Source organism: Neolamprologus multifasciatus, chromosome 15, assembly GCF_963576455.1.
Source record: "Neolamprologus multifasciatus chromosome 15, fNeoMul1.2, whole genome shotgun sequence".
NCBI classification, from domain to species: Eukaryota; Metazoa; Chordata; class Actinopteri; order Cichliformes; family Cichlidae; genus Neolamprologus; species Neolamprologus multifasciatus.
Genome location: NC_140453.1, coordinates 33,112,124 through 33,130,964, shown reverse-complemented (window position 1 = coordinate 33,130,964; position 18,841 = coordinate 33,112,124). Strand labels below are relative to the sequence as shown.

The following is an 18,841-nucleotide window of genomic DNA, read 5'->3' as shown; positions in this document are numbered from 1 at the left end:
AAATGTTCCCATTCAGCCCGTCAGCTTTTAAGAGATGACGTTTCTTTTTATTATTCAGTCATGTTAAAATCCTTTACAAATATTGAAAGGATAAAGGGCAAGTATGTGACTCAAACTGTTAGTAATAGCAAAAGGGGTGGTTTTACAAGACTAAAAGCCTTTACTGTGGTGGAAAAAAACCATTTCTTCTATTCTGTTTTTCTCTTTTTTCAGTATGTGTATTTTTTTATTTTTTTGTTATGCAGTTTTCATTTTTCAGGAAATTCCCCTGCTATGTCAAAGGTTACATTTCCCAATCCTTACTACTTACTTTTAAATTCCCGTTATATTCTCTCTAATAATGATACCTGATGTTTTGCTTGTGGTTATTCCAAAGACCTGCTGTAAACACTGCCTTTCAGTAAGAATTTAAGGTCAGGCAGAAAGATATTGTGCATATTTCCAGGCTAACAAATACCCTGGGACCCTGGGATTTTATTATTTTTTGAATCTTTAATTGTAATCCATCTTATTTTACTCTGTAGCCAGCAGAGAAACACCAGTTACTGCCTACACTGCACGTACACCCCCCAAAACATGATTTCCTCCCCTCTATCTGTGTTGTTTCCTGGGAGAGGGGATGGAAGGGGAGACCGGGGGTTGGCTGGTGTAGGCCAGATTTTGTGAGGGTGGTGTGTTTGCTGTGTCATGCGGCAGTACACTGCGTCTTCTGTTCACAGTAGCGTGGCAGCGCCTGAGCTGCCAAGTGAGGCCAAATAAGGCTTCTGGCATTTGCGTCCACATTTTTCAAAAATGCTATAAGATAATGGTTCTGTTTTGTGTGTGTAAGATCTCTATGAATCTAGTTTAACTCTTGGGAACGCAGTGACAAGTAATTAAGAAAATATTATTCTAACTTTTTCATATTTTTAGACAGAATGGACCCTCGCGGCCTCAACAACGAGGCTGAAAGTCAAACCCTAAAACAACTTTCTCGAGTTTGCTCATGTTTTATCACACAAACAGTCACTTCGATACATCTCTGTAACATATTCTGTTTTTTTCCTACACATACATAGTCACATGTAGCACACGTAGACATCCACTGTGATTGCAATGTGACTTAGCTGACAGTCTAAACTCTGGCCTTATGACCTTGGTCTGCTGAGTAGGTGTATAAAAAGCCATTTGTTGCTGCAGTTGGTGCCATTTTCCAGTGAGGTGGGGGAGGTGAAACTGCATGCTGGCAGTGCTGGGCTAAAATGAAGTGGCATGGACCACAAGAAAAGACACCAAGTGATGAATTATAACCTTCTGAGTTGTTGGATTTCCCCTAATAAAATGGCACAAAATTTCATTTGTCTTCTAGCTCATCATAAATAGAGATTTTAAAGTATATTTGCTTTGCTGTGCCCTGCATGCCAGCACCAGTGGAATTAGTTGACTTGCAGTGACACAACTGCTCTTTCTGAAAGTGCTATTGTTTATTTAAAACGCAGATTATCCTGGTAGCTTATGTTTGTTTGTTTTATGAGCTGATGTGGCCGGTTTCATTATCACACAACAAAACTTGAGCTTTCAGTTCTTAAATGAAAAAAGTAGTAAGCTGTCTGCAGTAGTAACTGTCTGCAGCTTTTTCAAATTAACTTCAGTATATTTTCACACAAGAAACACTGTTGTTAAACCACAGGGCATACACCCCTCTGTTGATCGCAAGTGAGATGTTAAAACTATGTAAATTATTGATTGAAAAGGCCATGCCAGCACAACAACGTTACGGGCCCCGTTTTTATATCGCTCTTCAGAAAGGGACGACCCCATTTCCATAAAAGGTAATGGGCGGTCAACGCAAGACAAACCACCGTATTCTGATTGGACAACCGGGCTGACATGACCGTTTTTTCAACATTGTTTGCCAAATGTGATTGGTCCTCCGACTTGGTCCGATTTAAGCTCATTATCTTAATCAGCCGTGGCTGAAGTGGGGAAGAAGAGGGGGGTCAGGAAAAAAAAAGCAGAAGCCAAACAAGAACGCTGGAGTTTGGCGTGGAGAGTCGTTTCTATACGAATCGACTACCACTGGCTGAGGGAAGAATGCTTGAAAACAAAAGAGAGAGGTTGAAAACTTTCCTCAGGAAGATCGACGAGAAGGCCATTGTCAGAATAAAACACTTCATGAAAGAGAGGTAAGCGGAATGAATGCGGTGCGGCTAGCTGATCCGTTATTTGCCGGGTGTGCATCAGTACTGGGTGGATGCACACTATCCCTTTGACAGCAGCTTGTTCGATAAGATTTTATATTTTGAGTTCATGCTGACGTGCTGTTTAACCGAACAGTGTTAAATAAGTTTAAGGGAGCAATTTTGGTTAAGATGGACGTGATGCCAGTTACTGGGGTTTTACTGCTAACATGGTAGCACTCGCTAGGCCGAAGATCTGCTGATATTTAAATGAACTAATGCTAACGATACATTCATATATATATTTAAATTGAATTAAAGCTGTTAAAGGGTAAGAGCTAAAGCTCACTAGGCACCAGTAAATAGTTGTAGCCGCTGGCATCTTTTATGGTATTGGTTTGTGTGCATTAGCACAGCATATACTGAAGCATAAGAGCCTAAAGGATGTTGTTAGCTTAGCCACTGACTTGGCTGGTAGTCTGAGCATCTGACCCCATTCATGTTTCCTGGCTAGTCTTGGTAAAAGTGTTTTCCAGTGGTAAAATGTAATTACTTGGCCACTGATGTATGAAATGTTGTCCTCTGAAGTAAACATACGTGCTTTAAAACTTAACACTAATGTGTGAAGTGTGGTTTTACACGCTGGGTGGGAGGGTGGGTGGTGTAATTTCAAACTATTGTCTTTCATCGTTTATTTCAAATTTTCTAGAACACAGTAGTCGACCCATTTTAGCCTTGTGATGTTTGTGTGAGCAGTATTAGCTCCTTAATCTTTTCCAGTAAGCGTAAATAAACAGTATTAGCAGATGGAGAGTGGAAGTAAACTAGGCTAATCCAGAACTGGTAGGCACTTAATCTCGCCTTTGCCCATTTCTGAGAAATCACGACTTCATCTGCTGACCAATGTGGGTCAGATTGGCGTCATTGATTCTGTAGTCATCCTCACTGATAATCCAGTCTTTTCAGTGGGCAGAGGCACGTTTACCACCATCACAGTCACCCACACGAGCCTACAGTATAGTGTGTTTCCCTCTAACCTCTCAGGGAAACGCACAAACACACTTGTCACATGTAGTATGTCCAAGTCTGTCTTCTCAGAAAAAACTATTTATAGCTCCTGTGAGTTGACCACAGGTGGTACATGGTGTATTATATAAATGCTTTCAGCATTTCATTGTGAGTACTCCACGTCCTCTGAGCTCTGCCTTTAAGTTCTTCCCCTTACATGGTCATTTGCTCGAGTGCCAACCCAGCTGAAGTGTCCTGCCGGTTATCAGGATAGCTACAGTGTGTGTCCAGTATGGCATGTACCATGATTATGTTTCCAAAACTCAAACATTTTTTTTTTATGGTGGTGTAAGGCTTCAAGAAAAACCAAAACTCTTGCCTTGCGATTGCATCATTGAGCCAGAGTAATTCAATTTCCTGCATTGGTTAATTTCCAGAATGAAGTTGAAAGTATCAGATAGATTTAATAAATGTGCTGCTTTTTTTTTTTTTTTTTTTTCTTCTTTTCAAAAAAAAGTGACTGAAGCAAGGAATTAAGTGAAATCTCTGCCTTTACACAGATTACATGCTTCAGAGCTCATTGCAAGTTGTAGTTGTTTTGCATACTGTCAGATGTCTTTGCTTCCAATGTAAAATAACCTGGTGCAGATTAGCTGCAATGTCTGGGCGTAGGAGCGTATAGTCTGGGTGGGGCAGCTATGACTCCAGCAGGATGCTCCCAGTGCAGATCTTCCTTGCCACTGTAGGCAGAGAAGACTGTGGTCTAAATAATGCTGCAGGCATTGGGAAACCTGAAGTTAGAAGATGAAAACCACATTTGCACGACTGTTTGTCAGTAAATGAAAGGTTGAAGGCCAACTAGGTGGTCACATTTGAAGTTACGTGTTGCTTCTGTCAGTCTAATGCTAATGATCTCTCCACCTTGTTACAGAGCCAAGAGAGAGGCTATATTTTTCTTAGCTTTTTTTTTTTTTTTTTTTTTTAACCTTTTTGGAGCTTGCAGTGGCTTGGAGAATTTCACCTAATGTTTTTGCATTGGTTAGTCTCATTTTAGAGATGACTTTATGCAGGCTTACTTGAATGCACGAGTTAAAGCCTGTTTACGTTCGGCTCAACTTTGAACAGCAGAATAACATCTGATGTAGCTCTTCAATGACAGAATGTCTTGTCTCTAGTCAATAAAGAACTTAAACCTTGATTTTTACGACTACCTTATCTTTTCGACAAGGTGAAAACTGCTCATTGGAAGCTGTAGGAGAAACTATTTTTCCAGAGTATTAGACTGCATTTGTGGGGCATAACGAGCCAGTTAATGTGTTTTGTGTTCCGTTTTTCACTACAAAAATGCTATAATTACTAGGGCTGGGCCATATTATACCGTTCACGGTAATACCGGTACAAAGCTAGGCAACGATAAGAAAATGACATCGCAATAGAATATGGGTAAAACGCGCATGCGCAGCGCCGAAAAAGCACGGAGAATGCACGGTAACGGAAAATTTGAATGGGGAAAGTAGATTGTTGAGTGAAACGGATGAGCCAGAATTGTTTTGTAAAAATGGTGCAGCTTAACTGGTTTGGTGTTTGTCCGTCAGATACACAACAAAGCACTTTTTTTGTAGAACATGCAAGCGGGCTGTCGTTATTGCCGTATTTGTCGGACTAAGGTGCTTGTAAATCTGGGAGTAATCTGGGTCCTAAACTCTGTCCTTTAAAGTCCCGAAGTCAAACGAACATCACTGAGAGTTTAAAACTGTCTAAATTATTTCATCTTTAACGAAATGATCAGCATTGCTGCTTTACCAGGTGTAACTATGAAGTTTAACATCCAGGCATCCATGAAAACAGAATTCATTACATTTAACGGAGTTAGAAGTTAGCGGAAGTTAGCTCGCTAGTTTTGCTAGTTACCTAAACATGATATAGCATGTTCTGACTGAGAGATTTCTGAAAAAATTCAAACGTACAGCTCTTCTATCACTTCCAACATAAATGAAGACAGGAAGCTACACAGCAGTGATGTTTGTAGGGTTACTGAAGTTGGGCTAGCTGGTATATAATGAGGCTATCGACACAGCTGTGTTAGCATAACATAAACAGTGAAGCTCCATGATGAACGCTAACACTTTTCCACTCGATGAAAGTTAATGTGAAGGTTCCTGATGGTTAGAGACAAATGCAATCGCATGGCAGGATGCTGTAAACGGACCAAACTTCAGTCAGTAGAACAACTGAGATAATCCATCCACAATAGAAGGTTAGTCATTAATATACTGCAACAACATGGGAATAGAGCAGCTGTGATAGAATACAGCATTAATGAATCAATGGTACAGAAGTGGAGGAAGCAAGAAGAATGAGTTGAATAAAGTTTTATCTGACTGCTTTGTTTCGCTTAATGTGCCTTATAATCTCGTGCACCTTATGGTCCGAGAAATACGTATTTGACTTTTTTATTTGGCACACTGCAGTATAATGTTGCAAAGCACCTCTTTTTAACTTCAGTGGATGTTATACATGGTTATGCTAAGGTATATCAGCCCATTTCTACTGGAAATGCCTTTTGGTTAAACTTTCAGCAAGGAATTTGCATTTGCACTGTTAAATGTTTATATAGCTTTAATGCATATAAAAACAGCTACTTGTTTAAGTAAAATGAATGGATGGTGGTTTTGTGTTTTTTGTACTAGTAAAGTTGTGGAGTTGTATTTTGTCTCGCAGAAATTATATCGTCAGTTATATTGTTATTGCAAATTTTCAAATATATATCGTGATGAATATTTTTGGCCATATCGCCCCGCCCTAATAATTACCCTGTTGGCCACTGTCTTAGACTGCAATTGGTGATGTTAGTTCTCTTCTGCATGCATTTGTGAGCTCACTGTGTCACCAGCAGCTCTCCACTTGCTGCAGAGCAGAACAAGGTCTTACCTCTAGTCCAAACTGGTGGAGTTATGGTCTGTTCAACAGCAGGGTGTGAAACTCGAGACAGGTGAACATCAAAGACTGCCACAAAAGCAACCTGCCTTTTAGACAAACATTAGATCCGGCTAGGTGGCTTAAAGAATTTTTAAAACGAAACATATCCTTGTGCAACCATCAGCATAAATTAACATCCCACACAAGTGAAGTGGATGTGTGGGGAAAGTTTTCATTCAACTACACTTCTTGCTCTGCAGTGAAATGGATTCTATCGTTCACGCGAAAACATGTTTTACATGAATGTTTCCTATGGCTTTATTCAGACACACCGTGATAGTCACACAGAAAGCTAGCTTAGGAAAGTTTGAGAGAAGATTTGTAAAACTTGCAGATGCGGTCAGATAATGAGATGTGTGTCTGAAACGAAATGTAGAAAAGGGTCGGGTTTATGCAGTGTGACATCTAAATTAATTTATTGCAATCTTTCATATGTTTGCACTTATTGTAATCGTAATGTTGAGTGGGACTTTAAAAAAATAAAAATAAAAACCCCAGCACATTATTCTCCCTGCTCACCTGCCGGGACACTGTGAGCACTCTGTTGCCTTGAAGAAAGAACCTCTCTGTCTTTGCCTGGTTTGCACAGGAGGAAGTGGGGAGAGATGCTGTGTGCACAGGGCCACGTGATTCCCCACAGAGAAACACACATTTATCCTGTAATGCTCTCTGTTCTAGTTTGCGCATACACACACACAAACACACTTTTTCAACAGACTGAGTACTGGCAGGGTGCCACAGAGTCTGAAATTTTGCCATGTCCACTGGCTTGCTTCCCTGCCCTTCCTGGGTACTCTACTGACGCTCACAGACATGCACGTATGCAAGCAGACGCATTATGCTTTTCAGTCCAGCCGACAATATTATTAAGGTCATCTGTGATATGTCACAGATGTCTTAAAGTTGTTGGTTTTTTGTTTTTGTTTTTTTTGTTGTTGTTTTTTTCGTTTTTTGTTCCCTTTTTGGTTAAAAATTTAACTATGTTGTTATAAAGTAGTTGAGATGAATTTGTTTGTTGCATACTAGCTTTAGTGGATTATAAAAGATTATGGCTGTCAAATGACATGGTTCACCGAACACAGTTGCAATAATCTCTTGTGCTTTTATTGAACTTGTTCTGTTGGTTGCTGGAGAAAGAGTAGGTCACATTTGTATTTAAAAAAACAAAAACAGATCCATGGGTCTCCAGAAGATGGTGCTCTTACACTTTGTGTTTCTAATTGTTCTCAATATTCTCAATTATTCTGATCTTTGAGACATTCACACATGTAATGCTTCCCCAAGCCTCACTTGTAAACTTTGGGTTGCGTGTTGGTTGTGAAAATGCATTCTGTACTAAAGCAATTTTGTCTTAAGGCAACTGTCACTGCAGACCAGCTGACGCTGGCTTGACGTCTGAAGCTAAACTCTCGGGATCATCTCAGGGTAGTGAATGAAAGCAGTGTGTACCCCAAGGAGTACTTTTAATGACTGGAATGTCCTGTACTGGAGAAATTGGTCTTCACCACACTAGAATTCACTGGTAATCACATTTGTATGACTATTATACTGAAAAGCATTTCTTTCACAGGCGAGAGAATAAATGGCAGTTCACCACCTTACAAACAGTGTGAAAGGTGATCTTTTGCTGAAACCCAGGCTGAACAATGCAGTAAAGTGGCACAACTCTTGATTTTTGGTTCTCTTAATATTGTTATGATGCAAACATGCATTCTATTGTCATCATGTTCAGTGAAATTCTAACAGGCCAGGTAATAAAAGTGGCTTTTCCTTTTTTGTCACTGGGACAAATTGAGACATCAGGGGATTAACAGCCAGATCTCCTGCTGTGTAGGTGTTGGCTTTGTGTAGCTTTTAAATAACTTGATCAAGGTTGTTGTGTAAGGGGTTTGTTGTGTGATGTTGTACAGTGTATCAGGAGTTTTAAAAAGCAGGGATAAGGGGGGAAACAGTGGCCCACTGACCAGCTGAACGTCAGTGGAACGCCTTTGTACTGTTTATATCCAGGGCATGTTTAGTCAACCCTCTGTCATTCTGATATAAAAGGGACAGTTGATAAAGTAATAAGGACATTAACTCTAAAAATATTACTAAGGAATTTAAATTTATTGAGATATGCGTTTGCCTAATAAGCAGAAAATACCCGTCTTGATCTTGGGATGAGACACAAAACACTTTGGGGTGGCATCAAGAAGGTCATCCAGCATAAAAATCTGCCAGATCAGACATGATCTACCTGCTGTGGTGAATGATGGAGCAGCTAAAAGTAGTCCAGGTGACAATGAAGAGAAGTCGTTACGAAATGGGAATTACTGGTACTGTAAAGTAGGAGCGTAATTGCCTCCATTAGGTAAATGCATGCTGTTCTACAATGTGTCATCCTATAGCTCTGCTCCGAGAAGCTCCTATTGAAAATGTTGCAACCAATATTTAGAAAGGAAGGAGTGGTTTCCTTTTATTTCCTTTTTTGTATTGTGAGTAAATTAGGCCTGAAGTCACATGCCCAGCTGGACGTTATCTTTCTCAGTGATGTTGATGTCATGGGTATAGAAACAGTCTATACCCCCACCCCCCACCCCCCCACCCTTAACACAAATGTCCTTACATTGATGGCCCTGTTCACATAGTCTACAAAGGCTATTGTCATGCCTGCATGTCATATTGTCGGCTGCTTCTGAAGTCACGGCCCCATTGTTATTGAGAACAGGCTATTGAGTTTTGATGTTTGCCTATGCGAACTAAGAATAACCTGGCACTGTTTCCCTCGGCCTCCACATTTTTATCAACTACCTCCCACTGTTACTTGTTTCCCTGACAACGCATACTAAAGCTGCATTAGAAAGGAGAGAGCTTGGGAGGAGATTTGGGGGTTTGAAATCAAATGACCTTTGTTTTTTGTTTTTTTTTAGTTTACTGTGTTCATTCTTCTGTTTCCCATCTCCTGTCCTGCTGCGTGTTTCTGGATCTGGTGTTTTTTGTCTTCATGTTGAACTAGCACACGCTTTAAGCCATTAAAAAGACCTTTAGTCCCTGGCTTCTGATTTGGCTCCTAACTCACCTAGGTCCAAGTTCAAAAGGTACTGCCATTGTTATAGTCGCCTGTCTTGGCCAGAGGTGTCTACAAGGTTTCAGGGACTGTTGAAGACTAGAAGGGAGAATTTAGTTGGTCATGGAAAGACCAAAAGTCTTGTTGAACCAGCCGGGTCCTGTGGATTCTCATTGCTCGGAAGATGTGAAAAGGTAAGACGAACAATCGAGTCTGCTTACTGATCTCAGCCAGTCGGGTAAAGCAGAACTTGCTCTAGCCATACGCAACTTTCTTTTAGTGTCAAACTGCAGAGATCTTTGTCATACTCTATATTATTTTTTTGATGATCCACCTTCCCGAAGCAGTTTTTAACTTCTTTGTTTTGTCAGTGGATTCAGATTTGTTAGCTAGTAACCACTGAGACCTCTAATGTTGGCTCTTTGTCTGGTTAAAGATGGGAGTATAGAAAAAAATGCAGATAAAGAGATCTGTCGGCAGTCTTTGTTCGATGATGAGGTATATCACATTTCTCTTTGTACAGAATCTTTTCTTTCACATATTGTACTCTACAGTGAGTTCTAATGAATAACATGCCTCCATAACTTTATCTAAAAAAAGATAATCTTTGGCAGTGAAATATCACGAGTGATACTAAAACTAGACTAAAAAGTTGTAATTTGTTACTTGAACAAGAAAGTAGGTCAGATGTCAGCACCTTAGTCTAATTAATTCAACACATGCGCATAACTGAACACCACCGCCTTTGAAATTTAGAAATGCCTCTGTTGCAGCCTGTGCAGGACATGGGTGTTTCATCATTTCTTCCCCACATTGCTCATTTCATTACTTTTTTTTAACACTGGGTACTGACTCACTAGCCTTGATTGCTTTGGCCTTGGCGTTTTTATACACCATTGAGCAAGTTTCTTCTATTGAGGCCTCATTGATAATCTTGAGATAAAACTTCTGTCACGCAAACATGAATTATTTTTATTTTTAGATGATTATTTTTTAATTACGCTCTTAATTTGCCAGCACATTGACATTATCAGTGTTTTTGGAAGATATGTTAAGAAACTAATGTAATGACTTGACAATGAAAATATCACAGAGGAGTTTAATTTTCAGATAGGCTGCACTGATGAAATGTACGGGTGTTTGTGGCTTCCTGACTTAGAGGAAACGGCTTTAACCTTAATGGTTTTGCTTAGCTCTAAATAGAGGAAGTAGGTAAGAATGTCAAACAAGCTAGTAGTATTTCAATCATGCCTATATTGCTTTGCTGCTTTAATGTCTGCCAAGTAGGAAAGGGTCAGGTGAGCATATTTGAATACCCGACCAGCAGTTCAGGCCTGATTCTGAAATTGTTGTGACAGCACACATCCTTCTTCAAGTGTAACAGCCGCATTAATGTACGTGCCCACAGTTTCCAAATCTTGGGTAAATGTTTTAAAGAGGTTTTATATAGTTTTAAATATGCACTAAAAATAAGTTTCTAGAATAAAGTTTGTGCAACTACAATTGACTGAAAATGGGTTTTACATAAATGATTAAAAACTGGACATTCACATAGATGCTGAAATGTTATCCACTCTTGCTCGATTGTATTGCGTTGCATAACGGGGCAGGTAACTGCAGTTGCATTCATGTTCTTTGTTTCTTCACTTTTGCCCTACTAAAAGGTCATCCTGAAAATAAATCATTACAGCAGAGAAATGGCTGACGCTGTTAGAGAAGCCAGCGTATTATACTGTCGGTACAGTTGGGTGATTTCCTTACTTTTAACAGAAAATGTAAACTTTTGTTATTTGGTTTGTTATTTCCTCTGTGGTTAGATTCACTGACTGAAGGGGGAGATGGATAATGCACCACTTTCTAGAAGGGCTAGTGTTTTCACTTCACAAGAATTTCACCTTCACTGTCATACACATGGCTGTTAATTATTGGCTGATCTTTCTCCTTGTCGGATTTTGAGTTTGATGCTTTTGATCTGTGGATTTGTTTTGTATGTTTCGTTTCATATCAGAAGACAGCACAGGCAATGGCAATGTGTGTACATGAGAAAGAGGAGGGACTGTGTGTGCTCTTGCCTGTATTTGTTTTGTTCTGGGGGTGTGGTTAGGTTTGACGTCACACAATACGGAGTGTCACACCATTCTCATATAGAAACAGCTTCCTCTTTGCTAGCACATTCATACAGCAAGTGAGCAACAGGGTGGGTTTTTTGTTTTCTTTTTTCCCCTGTAGAAGGATGTGGTAAAGAGGCCTTATGTACGACAACTTAACTGGAACTACATGCATAATGTCAAGAGGATTTTAAAGATTTTTCTGGGAGGGGGGAGTCTTAATATTTGTTTAGTTCTTAGTTACCTTTTCTGTCTTGAGGCCTGTACGCAGGTTTTTTAGAAAAAGCAACTAGACATAATTTTTTTTAATTATTGTTTATTTATTAGGATAGGAAATGCCTACTGTCAGTAGGTATATGACTTTTCGTTCATCAAAGCGATTTAAATTCACCAGGTGAGTGGAAGTTCAAAGTTAATTTGTGTGGTGTCGTTGTCTTTGAACAAGAAATGCAGGCTTGACACTGTCTTATGTAATGTTCGCTATGTGTTTTAGGGATTTCAGGATGTAATCATTCCACTGTCTTATCCTGTGACTCTGTTTTGTTAGTTCCTTGTCAAGGACAGGCCATGGTTTCTTACAGAGCATATGGACTATAGAGACACTTGTAATCTTCTTCTTTTACAAGACTCTTTATTGAAATGGTATATTTGCAGAGGCTTGTCAGGTTGAGAGCATGAACCTACGTCGATCAGATCGTAAAGCAGTGAGGTGCTTCCCGTCAACTGAGCTCTGATGCAATGTTATCAATAAAACCTTTTCTTTTGAATCGGGTAGCCGATGCCAGCACATCACAAAGATGGGCATCGTTTGACATAGATGTCAGATACATCAATGCATTACAGCTGACTTCAGTGGAAAGGGATAAGTGATTTGGGTTTGTTTTGGGTTTTTTTGTTTTTTTTTTTTTAAGAGAGGCTTAAAACACTCAAAGTTGATGTAGAGCAAAAATATGTCATGTTAACATATTGGCAGTGTTTAACTGACCTGTGTTTTGATGGTAGATGTTTGAGTTTTGTTGTTTCCCTGTGCTGTTTTTGAGTGGTTTTCTCATTTGCCATCCTGTGGTAAGATGTTCTGTTTTTTAAATGGCTGCGGTAGACTGGTGCAACTATTTTTGAATGCATGTTGAGGTGCTATCAGTGGATGCTCGGACTTACTTTTTGTGTCCAACAAAAGCAGAGTCACTCGCATTTGCACTGTGAAAAGTCATCGTCTACTTGGAGACTTTCTAAATTGTTTGCATACATGTGAATGTCTTTCTAAAACCTAAAGTGGCTCATTTTGTAATTCCCCCCCCCCCCCCCCCCCCCCCTTTTATTTGTTGCAGCTACCCCGTAGAGAGCAGCAGTGGTGGGCTGCCAGCCAAAGTAAGGAAAAGCAAGAGCACCTTAAGCAATGGCAGCATCAAGAAGGTGGACGCGAGGAAAGCTTTGAGTTTAGAGGCGGCCCAGCTTGAGATCGAGCAACAGCACAAAACCCTGACCAGACAAGCACCTGTCAGGTAGGCTTCATGGGGACACAGTTCAATTACACCAAAGCCAAAAACGTGGATTCTGTGATGGTTAATAACAGCCTGATGCAAATTTTGGAAAGTGACACTCGTTTTGTTATTTTGTCTCTATACACCACCACGGAGGAGTAGAAGATTGAACTTGAACCTTTAAATTTACTTTACTATTTAAAAAAATAAAAGTGTAATTCTTCTTAATTTAATACGGTGGCTTAATGTGTTGAATTAAAACTTTCCCAAAGAGCCACGTTTGTGTGTACTCTGTTATTCAGATCAGTTAAATTTGGTAGAGCAAGAAATTGTTTTAATCTCACATTTGTTTTAATAAAGAGATGAACATTTTAAATGGGTGAAAAAATAAAACTCCATAATAAATTAACAGTATTTCACTGCCTGGAGGTGCTTACGGTTACACAGCTGATGTTATGTGGATTCTCTCATTGAGAACACATATCACAAGACCTGACCCCCCCCTCAGGCATCATGCACACATGACCACACACCCCATGTAGGCTGGTTTCTCACATGATTCAAATACATGAGCGTGGAGATGAGTTTGATTCCTGATGATTCAGTCTTATTTCTTTTGTCTAGTTGTGTGGGCATAGTGAACATTCAAAGATATTCAAATGCTGATTTGTTTTTGTTTTTTATAACCGTATCGGCAGCTTTACCCATTTATAGATTATCCTATAAATAAGTGTTTTAGTAGTTCGGATGGAGTGTTAAATCTCAGTCATTGCCTTACCTCGTAGCTAAAGATTAAAAGAATGTGACAAATTTGAAGATACGAGTGCTGTGCTTGTGGAAAACATACCAATGGTGTGTGGGAGCAGGTGAAAATATCACTTGTCAACATTTTTAAGGTTGTTGAACAGGTTTCCTAACAAAGTAATTGTTAACGTTTTACATTTAAATAAAGTAATTGTCGTCATCTTTACTTTCTTTCTAACTCCATCACTGCTTCCCTGCTATGTAGAGCTGTGTGTGTTTGTGTGGCAGTCAAAGACAGGCTGCAATTCAAGAAATATAAACATGGCAGAGAGAGGTTTGCATATTTTTCCTGCTCATTTAGCGCAGGACCCATCAGGGCAGCTTCACATGAGCCTTGTAATCGCGGAAAAAGTCAGGTGATATGGTTCATGCGGGAAAATGTTGTGTTAATTTCCTTTTTAGTCATGCCTTAATCACTCTTATTTCATGTTCTCCTCAGGGCGCAAACTTTTGACGTCGACAGCAAAGACTTTAAGAAGACCGAGGGCACTGGCTCACAAAGTGTAAGTCCACCTCAGCTTTAAAAGCAAACTGATGAAGAAAGTATTTCACTTTCATTAAATAACAATTCAATTTTATTCTTTCAGAGTTTTAAAAAGCACAACAAAACATTTCACAAGTTGTTCCCAGACATTCCCGAGAGTGAAGACTTGATTCATGGTAAGTTTTTTAAAAAATTATTAAATGAAGAATCAAAGTTTTTAAAAAACGCTGTATAAAACTGAACGGTTCTGCACTCCTCTCCCAGCGTACATCTGCGCCCTGCAGAAGGAGGTGCCCTACCATGGTCGGCTATACATCACTGACACGCATGCTTGTTTCTTTTCCTCTGTTTTGCTTAAGGATACGAAGGTATTTCTCAGCACAGACCTCGCCCATCATTCTTTTTAGCTCGTTGTGGGATTCGTCTGACGCAAGTCTGACCTTTTCTTTGTGTGTGTTCGTGTGCCTTTGCAGGTAGTGGTTCCAGTTTCCTGCATTAAAAGAGTGAAAAAGCAGAATACAGCTTTGCTGGTACCTAACGCCTTGTCAATTCGCACCACAGAGGGAGATAAGGTCCATTTCTCACCTTTATCCTCACACAATCTTTAGTTAACACTTATTGAGCCTACACAGTGTGTGCAGTCAAAGTGAAACGTTAGCTTTGAACTCTGATTTATATGTAATGTAGTCAGTGGCTGGGTGACCTTTTATGTTGTGCAGATGGCTAATGTTCGTTTTGTTTTCTTTATATTCCCTCCCATTGTGCAGTACCTCTTTGTGGCTCTGCGGAATAGAGAGTCGTGTTTTCAGCTGCTGCGTTCAGTCTGTCCTCAGCTAGAGGTGAGTGGCTGAGGTCACAAAAGAAATCTAAATTTCTGCAGTGGATCACAATATTGTGAAACTATACCGTGTCACTGTTGGCTTCTTGGAAGTCTACAAGTTTAAATAAACCTTTTCAGAGCGTGCAGAATATAAACTTTTTTTTTTTTTTAATGCCTCTGTTTCAGGATGTCAGTGCAAACAGTAGCCCCCTCTTCTCCTCAGCTGAAAACAGCTTTGATAAGAACAAACTTGTGGTGAGTAACTATTCTGCATTTTAAAACCATGATTGTTTTTTTTTGTTTTTTCTCCCGCTCTGTTTTTTGTACTGATGGTTTTTGTTCCGTGTTCATCTTACTGACAGAACTCCAGCCAGTCCAGTCTGGACGATAGCTTCGACCAATTCAATGGCTCAAAGTCTCAGACTTTACAAGAGGACCGCCCTCTGCATAGACTGCATACAGGTGAAAATTCAGCACCACCTCTAAGCGTTGAGCTGTCTTTTGTTTTTGTTTTTTAATGCATTATTGTTGTTACTTGTTAGTAACTTGTAGCGTTTCGTAAAAGAACTTGAAAATGCTGCAAGACCTCAGCTGACAGTGCTGCGTGTTGATAGCGTTATCTACTCTTCTCCTATCAGACCTTGAACTTTGCACGTTTACCATCTCGATCAGAAACAAGTCTAACTTCCCCTCTCTTGCTTCTCCTGCTTACAGAGGCAGTGCCTAATGTAAATGGCTCCTCTCTGAAGAGCCTACGTATGCAGCAGAGTGAAAGTTCATCTACAGAAGAGCTGTCTGTGTCAGGTAAGCAACACATGGCCAGTTAACACTAGTTACTGGCATTAGTTTTGCCTATGCTGGTAGGATATGGAAAAATATTGGTGTTAAATTATTATATTATGTTTTAGGTGGATCATGGGTGTGGAATGTGACTGAAAAAGCCAAGTCCCTGGTGGTTCAGAGACAGGCCAGCAACCTCAACACTCTGCTCTTCATTTACTTGATTTTGTGAGTAGATCCTTCTCCCCCAGCTGTCTTTATCCTTATGACTTTATCTGAACTTGCATTTCACTCCCGAATTCTCAATTTGAGGGGCGAAAAAGTAAAAAGTGGTTCTAAAGCAGATAATGTTGTAGAATATACCAACAAAGTAACTTGTCAACTATTTATGTGATTTATTAGTTTGTTAAATGGGACAATTGTTAAGAAACAAAATTTTCAGTCTGTTTTTAATAATATTACATATTTTATAAGAATGCATTAGCTCTAGCATCACTTTGGAATTGGCTATTTAGTCTGTTTTGTTTGAGCAGCTGTTGGTTGAATCTATGGAAAGGTCTGCATTTGATTCTTTGACACCCAGGCAGTGAATCTGACTTATATCATATGTTGTAGGGTGGTGCTGCTGCTGCTGTCTTCGGGCTACATCGGTTTACGTATCGTGGCCCTGGAGGAACAGCTGACGTCCCTGGGTGCTCTGCCTGAATTCAACTTCCAGAGCAGGTAAAATGTCTCCTTGATATATATTTTTTTTAAATATTGTGTGTTGGCATGTTTGCAGAAGAGGGTTGCAGCTTGACACAGGAGATGAGAGAGAGAGAGAAAAATTTGCATCGTTTTTTCCTGCTCATTTGGCTCCGATCCTGTAGACGAGGGGGAGAAAGGGTGGAAACATGTATTATAGTCTAGGAAAATCTGACTTATCCTGGGCCACTGCCTGTTTAGTCAGATGTTGGGAGTGTCTTTATGTATAGAAATTTGTGTGTGATCTTCAGCCAAGCGTTTGCAAAAGTAGAGATCATGACTGAAAACCTTAGTACATCACATCAGAATAGTTGTTTTATCAGAGGTGATCACTCAGAAGCGCGGTTTCCGCTGACTGTTTCTTTTGAGGGGACCAGTGGACCCGAACCAGTATAAAGTAGTTGCATTCAGTTACCCTGAAACATGCTGCTGATCTGCTTGAAGGACAATAATGCTCCCATCTTTGCATTTATCAATAATTCCAAACTGTTTGCAGAAGGGAGTGTTGGGAATTCAGTCATCTACATTTTGATCACGAGTTTGCTCGAAGAAAGACGAAGTTAATATTGCAGCCGACCAAACAAATGTAATTCCAGGAGTAGGTGTAGCTTAACGCACTATTTTTCTTTCTTTTCACAGGTACCAACAAGGCACATAACAATCAGCAACTTAAGGAGAGATTGGTTGACTCATGATCGGAAGATGATTTCTGCCTCTTCCCAGCAGAACCAGCCAGGGAACTTGAACGTACTCAGACTTTGGTCTCGACGTGGCCTGCGCAAAAGAAGAGTGGCCAACATGTGCAATTTCAGACACAACTTGTTGACTTGAAGGGCTATATTTCCTCCAAGTGCAGTAAACAACACAGCAAAACAAAAGGACATGCTGCGACCCAGTCACATAGAGCCGAGCCAAAAAACGTGTACACGCACTGCCTGGTTGCAGTGTCTGTTTGAACCAAAGCCAAACGACTCTATCTTAGCGAGGTGCCACATTAGTCAAGTCGATAGGCACGCTTCTGGCAGCAACTGTTCCACATCTGTGAATTTACGTTGTCCTCTTCTTTCTGAGCATGCATTCTTGAACAGGGCTTAAAGCATTAGCCTGCTGTAGTGCCGATTATTGCACCTCTCTCGACGTAGTGCTATGCATAGCCAAAGATGCACACGTCTTTTGCATGAGTGATGATGGAATGATGTTTTTTGTCTGTTATTTAGCCCTCAATCAGCAGTGGTGTCTATCCGCCTTTTAAATCCAGTCACTTTCGGGTACTTCTCTTCAAATGGTTCTTCTATTCCGAATCGGCGGTGGGTTGAAATGATGATGGCTAAGATCCAAACTTCAGATCAGCCCGCAGAGGCTCGATACTTTCCTGATGGTCTGGTCCTTTCTCTCTCTCTCTCTGCCAAGCAGAAATGATTGCAGTATTACTTCTTGAGTTTGGCAGGATTTAAACCTGTTTAATGATCATTGCTCAGAGGTGATTTTTTTTTTTCCCTCCCAGTCTCTACTGGATGAATGCATCAACAATGCACAAAATACACAAGAATATTAGGAAGCTGTGTTGGCTAAAGAAATGTTTTTGAGTACAGCTTTTCGCTGACTTTGGTCTTCAAGAGTAGCAATCAAACCTGTCTTTGATGTCAACTGCAAACCTCTCTATGACAGGCCTGTTGGGGACCAAGGTGGCATTTCTTCAGGTTATTTAAAGTAGCACCAATAACATATTTCTAATGTAGGTGTCTGGGGAAAAACGGGCACTTGACTGATTCTGTGTACTCTTTGTCACCTGAAGACGATTTTTATTATTATTTTTTCTTAAATAACCACACTTGCTGCAAGGTCCGAGATTATCATAAGTAAAACGAGTGGTCCCAAAAAGAAATTTCAATATGCAACGGATTGTTTTGCATGACAAAATGTAATTTCTGTGAGCAATTTGTTTGTTTTGTTTTTTAAATGGAACTTGATGTTTGTGGAAATTGAGTGAAAGAATCGTCTCGAGGGAGCAAGCGCACTTTAAAAACTTGTGGTGTGCCTGTCACAATCCAAGACGCTGTTTGGATTGAGAAGAAATGGCAAAAGTGGTGTTCTGTGGTAACTAAAGGTGCTTAGACCTTATTTTTAAACAACAAAAAAGATTTCACTCAGGGGTGGTGGGGCACTACCCACCATGTGGTTTTAGGTCGTCAACTTTTCCGCTCATTTCAAAGTCTTGTTCTCATGGTGGGGTTCACATTCTATCCTCTGTGGTTCCTCCAGTGTTCCTTAAAGAAAGAACACTGTTTCATTGAGTTTGCTAAACTTTACCAATTGATAAAACTGTTTGTTTTCTTTTTGTTTGTTTGTTTGGTCCCCTTCTCCCCCCCCCCCCCCCCCTTTTTTTGTACGACCTGTTTAAACTAACAATGCATATCCATCTCAGTGA

The 18,841-nt window shown here is 40.1% G+C and overlaps 1 protein-coding gene across 3 annotated transcripts; it reads left to right on the top strand.

Annotated features, from left to right (window-relative positions):
* Positions 1 to 1,958: 1,958 nt before the first annotated feature.
* Positions 1,959 to 18,679, top strand: LOC146502485 (GRAM domain-containing protein 2B). Of its 3 annotated transcripts, none has more exons than XM_085131928.1 (13): positions 1,959 to 2,165; positions 12,629 to 12,802; positions 14,025 to 14,088; positions 14,173 to 14,245; positions 14,334 to 14,437; positions 14,543 to 14,641; positions 14,837 to 14,908; positions 15,076 to 15,144; positions 15,252 to 15,351; positions 15,604 to 15,693; positions 15,798 to 15,897; positions 16,285 to 16,392; positions 17,053 to 18,679. In XM_085131928.1, exons 1-13 carry the CDS (start codon positions 2,074 to 2,076, stop codon positions 17,069 to 17,071), a joined length of 1,164 nt encoding a protein of 387 aa, XP_084988054.1. In that variant the 5' UTR covers positions 1,959 to 2,073; the 3' UTR covers positions 17,072 to 18,679. The 3 variants fall into 3 exon arrangements, with proteins under 3 accessions (XP_084988054.1, XP_084988055.1, XP_084988056.1); XM_085131929.1 differs by lacking the exon at positions 1,959 to 2,165 and adding an exon at positions 2,172 to 9,386; XM_085131930.1 differs by lacking the exon at positions 1,959 to 2,165 and adding an exon at positions 9,393 to 11,694.
* Positions 18,680 to 18,841: the final 162 nt, after the last annotated feature.

What these genes read in the sequence shown, in the direction of transcription:
- LOC146502485 (XM_085131928.1), top strand. Translation starts at nt 2,074, where the DNA reads ATGCTTGAAAACAAAAGAGAGAGGTTGAAAACTTTCCTCAGGAAGATC. An exon ending in TTGATAAGAACAAACTTGTG is followed by an intron (nt 15,145 to 15,251) that starts GTGAGTAACTAT and finishes TCTTACTGACAG; the next exon opens with AACTCCAGCCAGTCCAGTCT. An exon ending in CTCTTCATTTACTTGATTTT is followed by an intron (nt 15,898 to 16,284) that starts GTGAGTAGATCC and finishes CATATGTTGTAG; the next exon opens with GGTGGTGCTGCTGCTGCTGT.